The sequence below is a fragment of the Rhinolophus sinicus genome, chromosome 14, assembly GCF_057876585.1.
Source record: "Rhinolophus sinicus isolate RSI-liver-muscle chromosome 14, RSI-T2T, whole genome shotgun sequence".
In the NCBI taxonomy this organism is placed as follows: domain Eukaryota; kingdom Metazoa; phylum Chordata; class Mammalia; order Chiroptera; family Rhinolophidae; genus Rhinolophus; species Rhinolophus sinicus.
In genome coordinates this window covers 6,740,049-6,749,865 of record NC_142514.1, presented here as the reverse complement: position 1 = coordinate 6,749,865, position 9,817 = coordinate 6,740,049, and the positions used below count along the sequence as shown (strand labels likewise).

The window sequence follows — 9,817 nt, the reverse complement described above, 5'->3', positions numbered from 1 at the left end:
TCGTGGCTGTCTTTTGTCTAATAAACTCCAAGAGACTCATAGGAAACCCACACAATTTTAAGGGAATTGTTCTGAGGAAAGCACTTCCACCTTAAATGAAAGGGGACAAAGTCAACATGAAAAGATGGGTGAACCTAACTTCTTTTTATGTGGGAAACAAACTGGGAAGGGTACTTAGTTGCAATTCAGTATTCTCACAGAAAAGGAAGAAATGATTCAGAGGCAAAAACCACGAGCCCAGAGGGTGGAGCCGAGAGCGCTGGTGACCAGTTCACAGGCTATAGGATGGATCCCTAAACAAGGAACCAGCAGCACAGACATGGCTGGATTTCTGAATTACTCTGGACCAGTGTGATTTCTGTGTGTTCCCATTTGAACATGGCATCTATTCGTATAATGGTTTTTCTATGCCTGTCCCACCATTATATGATGAGTGCATGGTGTGTGTACGTAGATAACTTGTATCTTTAGTTCACCTCTGTAGGTCCAGAGGAATGGCACTCAAGGGACGTCCCCCAAGAATCATATCTGAAGTACCTTGGATGTAATCACATCTTTCTGCACCCAGACTTGATTTGGGTGATGAGATGCTGTACTTCAAGCTGATGCCATAATGGGATGATATCTGGGGGTCTTTGGGGGGAGGGATGAATGTATTTTGCTTATAGGAAGATTGTAAATTGTCGCCAGAAGGGGACTGTGGTAGGTCTCATCTTGCAAAATGGCCAGATATCTCCCATCACAAATGCTCTCCTAACATCTTCCCCTAGTGAGGTGGGTCCTACATTCCTTCCTCCTAAATCCAGGTGGGTTTGTGACGAAGGCAGATACAGCTTCTATCTGGTCTTCTTGGATGCTTTCTCTTGGAACCTCCAGAACTGTGGGAGACAGAATCATTGTTATTGTATCACGCCACTGAATTTGGGGGTGATCTGGTTATGCAGGAATAGACACCGACACAACTGGAATGACAAACATATTTGGATAATTCATTCAACCAGTACATTGAGCATTTACTTTGTGCCAAGGACTCTCCCAGGGACGGTGGGTACAGAACACACCACAATCCCTGCCTTCATAAGGCATCCATTCTAGTGGGGGAAATAGACTATGAACAATAACAGATATAGCCTATTAGATCATGATAAATGCCATGGAGAAAGGGAAGAGCAAGGGACAGCAAAGGGACAGTTAACACAATGTGGCTTTTGCTTACCTTGACGTATAGGATACTGGATGGATCCCTAATTCATTCTAGGTATGGCTCTCTCAAGCCCCAATATAGTGATAACAGAGTCATAAATTAGCTCCTGTTCAAAGGTGGGTAAATGAGGTGCAATTTTAAATTGGGTGAACAAGGAAGGACGCAGGGAGGTGATATTTAAGTAAAGAACTTATTAGGGGGTGAGTGATCCACGTGGGTATCTGCGGGAAGAGGGAGTAGGAAGTCCGAGGGCTCTAGCCGGGGTGGAGAGCATGCCTGTTTCAGGAAGGCAGAGACCAGGATGGCTCTGTGGTTGGCCCAAGGGGAAGCGGTAAGAATTAACGGGGTGGGAGTGTATTGCCTCCTAGGCAAGTGTAACAGCTTCTTTTATTCTGAGAGAATTAGGTAGCCACTGGAGGGTTTTGAGGACAGAAAGGGACATGATCTTAAGTTTTAACAAGACCCTTCCAGCCGGTGTTTTGAGAAAGGTGGACAGGAGTGAAACAGGGATAAGCCATGATGCTATGGCGATAATCCAGGATGGCTCATACCGACGAGGCCCAGTACCAGCAGTGGACACGGTGAGAAGTGGCTGAATTGGGGGGTCCGTTTTGTAGGTAGAGCTGATAAATTTGTGGAGAGATTGGCTGGAGGAGAGCACAAACAAGGAGTCAAGATGACTCCGGTGTCTGGCCTGAGTGACTTGGAAGGAGGGGTTGCCATTCACTGTGGTGGGGAGACGAAGAGGGGCAGGCTTGGGGTGAAGATTAAGGAACTCAGGCTTGAACGTCTTCATTCGAAGGGCCTTTTAGACATCTGAGCTGTGCAGTGTCTGCAGTGCAGGAGAGGCCTGGACTAGAGAGAGAAATTTACGGGTCAACAATGAGCGGCTGCCAATGAAAACCGTGAGGTTAAGCGCACCGAACCATTCAAAGGAGGGTTGGGTCTAGGGCTTGATCCCAAGGTCAAAGCTCCTTTCAGAAGGCTGTGCTGCTTCTCTGTATCTCCTTGGGCATTCTGAACGCACCGAACAGCAGGAGCAGAGCGGCCAGACTTTGAAGCCCTAGATTCACAGGCCAGTTTCACGATACTACATACAGTTGCTGAGGATTAAACGAATTAGCACACGGAAGGGTGGTTCCCACAGAGCGTGCTCAGGGAATGCATATTGTCTACCAACCAAAGGTGGCCTCCTTCAGCCCAACACTAGCTGATACCAAGGTCAAGCTCATAGGCCACTATGGCTGTTTCCTTCCATCACAAACTTACCTCGGCAGACGGGGCCTATTTATGTCACCTGAGCACCCCGAAATACACCATGAAATTCACTACTGTATGTACCAAACCCAAAAGTTATGAAATGAGAACAAAATCATGTCCTCGGCTCTTTTTTTCAAAAGGTATTTTATGAACTTTTAAAAATCCACACAACAGTGAGTCATAAAGCGACTAAGAAGTTAGTTTAATCACCTTTCTCTCAAGGATAAATTCCCATCTGATCCTCAGATCTTTTCCTATGTGACTGTCTTCCTTGTAGCCAAGGCCTACTTTTAAAATATTTTGGAGTTTATTTTAATATCCATAATTAACAGATTGAAGGCAATCACAAGTTGCTATAAAACAGCAACCCCGAGACTCTAAAAATAAAAATCCCAAACATCTTTCCCCCCTAAGACAGCACCTGGCAGAAGGTCTGTGAAACCTCTGAATTCTGAGTATTCAAAACGACGCGTGTATATGGAGGACAAAGCAGCATTCTATTACATTCACAGGGGGGGGGGGGGGGCGAGTGGGGCATGCAAATCTGACCGAATCCGTGCCTCCAAAGAGTTTATAATCTGGTTGGAGAGGAGACAGACAATAGACATTCAGGAGATGGATTAAAGAAACAAAATTAGTCATAGAATCCAGTAAACACCCTAATTTTAGAGGCATATACACGTTTAATGAAAAGTAAACTGAATTAACAGAATTATCTGCATGGTGGAATTCTGGGTACTTTTCACTTTCTTTTTGTTTATATTATTGTCTACAACTTTTGCTACAATAAATACATTATATCTTTTTTTGGGGAAAAAGCCACTTAGTCCAAATGTGCTAAAGAGAAGTAAACATGGGGCTAGGGGCACGGGCTCTGAGCCTGGCCACCTGCTCATAAACTGGCCAGGGGACCTTGGGCAAACTACCTAACCTCTCCACTTCCCTGACCTGTTCATAAAAAGATAATTGCGACATCTTCTTGAAGATGAAGGTGTAAACGCAAAGGCCTTTGCATAGCACCTGGTATACATGTACTCTGTAAATACTATTATCACCACAGGAGCAGGTAGACTGTTTTGTAAATTACAGTGCCTAAGGAAATGTTTATGAAATGGCTGAACCTGAGGAAGAATTTTAAAGGTCAGGGAAGACACTTTGGAGCGGAGAACAGCCTGAGAAGGCAGAGACTGAAGATGACAGACAGAACTCAAACCCCTCAGACAAGCAGACAGTGGAGGGGACCCAATGGCCATCGACAGACACAAATCTCAACGTTTTATTTTACCAGCAGCAATTCCTAAGTGCTCCAGAAAAGACACTTCAGCACATGCCAACTCCATTGGCTCTGGCTGTTTACCCACCCCTTTGCTTTCCACACAAAGAAGAGACTCGGAGAAGATGCCTTCTGAATGTGTATCACCGTTTATTGTAGTTTGCGTTAGGAATTGAACAGAGGACATTGTCTGTGGAGGGGGCAAAAAAGGAAAAGAAAAACAAAGTATGTTTTTGTAGACTTCATTTCTTCAAAACACTTTATGGTTTCCAATCCTTTTTTACCCCAAAGGAAATTCAAGAATTCAAGTATGTGAAGTAGGGAGCAGTAATACAAAAAGTCTTCTGTTTCTGTGCGTGTGTGTGGGTGTCTTTGTCTGTGTGTGCCTTTACAAGCAGACACACTTCCACATTTCTTGCACTCCTTTTTGCTTTGGTAAGGCCAACCCCCAAAGGACACATCATACAAAGGACCCCTGCCTTGAACTCATAGACTCAAAAGTTGAGGAATTTCTGTACCCTCATAGGCTAACTGTAAGGGTTTCAAACTGTCACGTAGCATGAAAAACACGAGCCCTCCCTTCCCCCCCAGACCGTAAGTCATGGAAATCCTGATACACTTAGATACTTCCTTTGCTGCAGCTGCTCCTTAGATTCCTAACAGACGGATTATGACAAGGACCAGAGCAACAGGCTTCTCTTCATTTTGCTTAGAATTAAAAAATTGTAAAGGGACATTTCAAAAGGAAAAAAAAATAAAAACTGAAATTCGAATTCTGAAAATATCTTGCCTTTTTTATTAATCATGTCATCTAACACCAATTAAAAAAACAAATATGTGAATATGATATAAAAATACGATCCCAGGATTAACACTTTGTTGCAGGCACAGTTATCTCACAGAATATATGTTTGGAGGGCCAGGGAAAGGAATTTATTTTTGTTTTCGCTTCTCTTAAAAAAATCCACAGCAGTGCAAGTAGGGTCAGGAAGGGTGGGGGGGGAAATAAGATTCTTTAGCAGCAAAATGTCCAAGGTTCTCTAATCACAATCAAATCAACGGATATTGGATTTAGGGGGAAAAAAAACTGGAGGGGACGCTGCCCAGACCCATTCATTATCAATCACTACAAGACGTCCTTTGCAAAAGCCCCAAAGTGTGACATAGGAAGGACGTGCTTTATTCCACAAGCAATCATGAAATGTGTCCCTCAAGCTTTTGACCACATTTGTCACTTAAATATATGTACAGGAATTGGGCTCCTCTTCTCATTCAAGTCCCGTCAGGTCTCCACCGGCTGGTCGCTCCAGGTGGGCTCTCGGTGTGTTTGCCACATGTGGCCTCCAACGTTTGAACAGCGTTGTCACCGCCGATGGTGCTTCTGCCTGCCTGGCAGGCCGTGGCTGTTTGTAGCAGACGGTGGGCAAGGGGGACGGTTTAGTGATCACTGTTCTGTTTCTCTCTCATCCAGGCGTGAATCTGTTCTCTCAGTTCTGGCACTGAGAAAAGAAAGGGAAAGATTAATGCCTCAGGTGGGAGGATTCTTCCTGAGAGATGATGCTTGTTGTTCTGCATAAATGGAATGGAAAGGCCATTCCTTCCCTCAGTGAAATGAAGACTGAAGAGGAGAGAAAATAGGGCAGGAGGTCTAGACTTCCATAGTGAAAGAGAGCAAAGAATGTGTGGTATCTTTTCCACTGAGTGTCACCAACTAGGGGGTTTCTGGACTCGGTCAGTTTCCCCCCCGTGATTAATCTCCGCTACTACAGGACTTGGGCTCCACCGCTCGGCCCTGATGGAGGCGCGGCAGCGCCCGCTGCGCCCTCTGTACCTGGTTCCAGCATGCTCTCGGTCAGCGTCTGTCGGTTGAAGGGGTCCGTGGGGGAGTTCAGCAAGTGTCGCAGGATGATGGAGCGGTCCATGATGGTGCCAGAGGGCAGCCGCACGGGGTCCGTCATCAGGGTGTCCATCAGGGGGTCTGCAGAGACAAAGCAGAGCAAACATGAATCTAATAATAGGGCCTAAAACTGAAAAAGAAAACAAAACCATAGGAACAGTGATCAAATGCCCCCCCCCCCCGGGCCCCCAAGTTGAGAAGGTAATCAACGTTAGATAAAAGCACGTACACTGCCTTTTCTAGAGGGCAAAGTACCCTCTTGTCAGCTACTGCAGGGAGGAAAGAAAAGAGAAAGAAGACACAGCGGCGGGTCCTCACGGGCTCTGCAGCCAAGACGGCGGTCCTTCCTCTTAGGGCTTCTCAGAATTCTCATTGGAACACGCCTATCCCCACTTGCAAAGGCAACGCTGACCTTAGAATCTTCAGGTTTGAAATCCGCTAAGGCCTTTTTCCCCCCTTTCATTTACAATATGAACTGAAAGTAGGAAATGTAATTTCAGACAAAGTGCCTCCAAAAAGCAATCGCAGCAGGTCATTGAAAAGTTGAAGGCGCAGGACGTCCCCTTCTCACGTTACCTGTTCCCAGCGAACCCAAAGCAAAGAAGTCAGCCTGGGAAGGGGTCCACTTGCCTCGGAACTCGTCGGGCGCGTCGCTGTAGTCGATCTCGGCGCGTGCGTTCTTGGCCACGATCTCCTCCACTTTCTCGGCGAGAAGTTTAAACTTCTCAATCGCTATCGTGGATTTGATCCCTGCCTTCCGCATCTTCGAAATAACTTCTTCAAACAACTCTTTGCTGTAGGATCTCTGCAGATGAGGAAAGACAATGTGAGAAGTAAATAGGGTTTAAGTGGGAAGAAGTAAGCTGCAGGAAATAGCCAAAGTCGGATCTATTTGTATGTATGTTTTTTTAAAAAGCCCTAAAAGTATAACGTGGATAAACATAAACACTTTTACATGGCTTTGGACACATAGAGACTGGGATAACACACACCCAACTCTACTAGGTCACTGCCTCTGGGGAGGGCTTCAAGATTGAGGCAAATGAGGGGAATTTTTTAGGGATTTCTTTAAAAAAAAAAAAAAAATTGTACGGCTTAGGGATTTCTTTAAAAAAAAATGAGGGGAATTTAAAAATTTGAGAATTACTTTTACAGGAAACATGTATTTCTTTTAACATTTAAATAATAAAAAGAGGAGGGCCTCTAGTCTGTTTCAGTCCTTGCCAGGCTGGTGCATGAGGACGTGGACACTCTAGCTCCTTTCCCTACTGGTAAATACGGTTCAGAATCAAGGTAGGTCATAATCCAAAGGAGCTTTCTCCCAATCGCCGTCAATCTGTACCATCTCTTGGTTCAACACTAGGACGTGTCAGGTGCTCCGCTGACATAAGCAGACACGACTTGCACCTGTGACAGCGGTGGGGATGGTCAAAGGACAAGAGCTCACCACGGACCCAGACAAACCTGCACTTGAATTCTAGTTCTACCTCCTACCCCCTCTGTGGTCTTTGGCAAACCCCAGCTCTGCTGAGCCCTGGATTCCTCGGGTGTAAAATGGGGACAGTGACACCAATGTCACAGGTGCCTGATTCACATCCATCACTGCTGTTTCAAAATACAAAGTGTGTCCTAAGTTGCATTTATGGCAAAAACACTGGCCCCTTGTCCATGGAGTGACAATGAGGCAAACAGAGGAGAATGAGTAAATCTGAGACAAACGACAGGATCGTACGCTGTGACCTGTCATTTCTCTCTGAGGACTCACACTAACGTCTGTACTTATGAAGATGAGAGACTATGAATTCGTCTCAATACTTGTATCCCCTCAGAGCGCTGAACTGGAAGATCTCCATCTTTCTTCTTTCCTTTTTTAACTTCAGATTCTAAGTAAGTGCACACGCTCACCTCCTCTCTCCACACACACCCACGCCCCTTATTAAGTCTGTGCACCCGGGGAAGAGGGAGGGAGGGCAAAGTGCCAGAAGGGTGCCCAAGGCCCAGCAACAATCTCAAAAGCCACCTTCTACAATCCTGAAAGGTTCAGAGAGCCTCAGTTATCGTTTCCTAAAACTAAATTGCTACATCAATTCAACAAATACTTTATTTGGCGTCCACTTATAACGAGCCAGGTAAGCCACAGTCCCCAACCCCTTTGGGAAGGGGCACGGGGGGAAACGGCCAAAAGATTATAGTGAGACGTCGGAAGGGCAAAATGAAAGTATTCTGCACAGGGAATTGCTGAAGCCTGGCCGTTGCTGTAGACACAACTGAGACAATTTCACCTCGAACTTCTCTTTTCATAAGTAGTCGTTCTTAACCCATCTGTTATCCTCTTAAAATCTCACCCATTCCGTTTCTCTAAAGATGGTGAGTTTTTAACCAGCGACTTGTGCTTGCTTATAAGTCAAGGTCTCAGATAAAGCAGTGCAGTGAACACTATCAGAAATCAAAGGGAACCTATAAGGGGACATGGCCTTCAGCATCAAAGAGCAGTGGCATCAATGAATCAAACCAACACTTAGGACTGAGCTGCTGCCTCATGTGTGATGTAGGTTGGGTCAGAGAAGAAGCAAAGGCATTCTTGACTTCAAGGCTCTTAGAGTGGTTGTAAAATTAAACATGAAAGCATCCACAAACCATGGATCTGATAAAGGTCTAGAATACATAAAGAACTCTTCTCACAACTCAAGATCAAAAACACAAACAATCCGCTTTGAAAAAATGGTGGAGGACTTGAACAGACATGTCTCCAAAGAAGATATACGAATGGCCAACGCGCACAGGAAAAGATGCTCAACTGTATTTGCCATGAGGGAAATACCACCTGACTCCCACTAGGGTACCTGTTCAAAAACAAAAATAGCACAACACAAAACAAAACAAGTATTGGTGAGGATGTGGATAACTTGAAATTGGCACCCTCATACACTGCTGGTGGGGATGGAAAATGGTGTAGCCAACGTGGATGGCAGTGCCTCAAAAAGTTAAACATAGAATTACCAGGACTCAGCGATTCTCCTCCTAAGTGCATATCCAAAGAACTGAAAACAGGTATTCAAATAAATGCTTCTCACGAATGTTCATAGCAGCCCCATTTGTAATAGCCAAAAGATGGAAACAACCCAATGATGCATGGATAAATAAATCATGGTCTATCCTTATAATGAAATGTTATTCAGGTACAAGAAGAAATAAGTGTTGGTACAGATACTACAGTAAGATAAACCTTGAAAACATTGTGCCAAATGAAAAAAGCCAGAAACAAAAGGTAACGTATGATGTGATTCCATTTATATGAAATATCCAGAATAGGCAAATAGGTCAATCCCAAAATAGGTAAAATAAAGACAGAAAGCAGATTAGCAGCTGCGGGGGCTGGAGTGAGGGGGAATGGAAGTGACTACTTAATGGGTACAATAAAATGTTTTTGGGGTGATAAAATGTTTTGGAATTGGGCAGAAGTGATGGTTTCACAACATGTGAATGTACTAAATACCACCAAATTGTACACTCTGAAACGGTTCATGTTATTTCACGTGAATTTCACCTCCATAGAAAGGGAAAGACTGCATAGGAGACGAGTGACTTCCGATGGGCTCATTGTTTTTAAACAGCAAGGGTGTTAACAGACAGCGCTCCGTGACCATCAGAGCTGCGGCCCACCCACAGAGCTGGGGTCCGCCCATAAAAGCAGTCACGCGTGGCCACCAAGATGGCTCACGAGGTGCCCTAAGACCTCCCTACCCTGGGCTCTCTCAGCCCAGGGACAACTGTCCTGTCCACTCTGCCTCTGACAAGGGGCTCTCGCCTCAGGTTTGTGAGTGTAAAGCTCAGTGGCTTTTTGTGCTGGCACCTGCCACCACCTCTTCTGGACACTTGTCTTCAGCCCACTGCTGTACACAGGAAGAGAAGTGTCAGTGTCTTTCCTTGCACAGCTGCCATCTTCTTCTTCCTTTGTCTTCCCAGGAAAAGACACACGAGACCAAACCGACGCAAACTAGACCAGTGTTCCCCAAGGAGAAAATGAACCTCTACCACCTGTCTTCTGGTGCTTCCTAGCCTTCCATCCTTCCTCCGCCAGCCTCCCAAAACCCTCTTCCAAAATAATCCGGTCGTCAGGGCCGTCAGAACCAATACAAACAGAAAACGCCCAATAATCAGCAACAGCATCACACTGTAAAAG

The 9,817-nt window shown here is 45.2% G+C and overlaps 1 protein-coding gene across 4 annotated transcripts in view; it reads right to left on the bottom strand.

Moving 5' to 3' along the window:
* Positions 1-3,867: 3,867 nt before the first annotated feature.
* UBE4B (ubiquitination factor E4B) overlaps positions 3,868-9,817 on the bottom strand; it is a 111,855-nt gene continuing 105,905 nt past the window's right edge. For all 4 annotated transcript variants that reach the window (XM_019746743.3, XM_019746741.3, XM_019746742.3 and 1 more), the window contains 3 exons: positions 6,265-6,439; positions 5,569-5,715; positions 3,868-5,236 (listed from right to left, as the gene is read on the bottom strand). In XM_019746743.3, the coding sequence (XP_019602302.3) occupies positions 5,175-5,236; positions 5,569-5,715; positions 6,265-6,439 (384 nt within the window). In that variant the 3' untranslated portion in view covers positions 3,868-5,174. The remainder of the gene's footprint in view (positions 5,237-5,568; positions 5,716-6,264; positions 6,440-9,817) is intronic.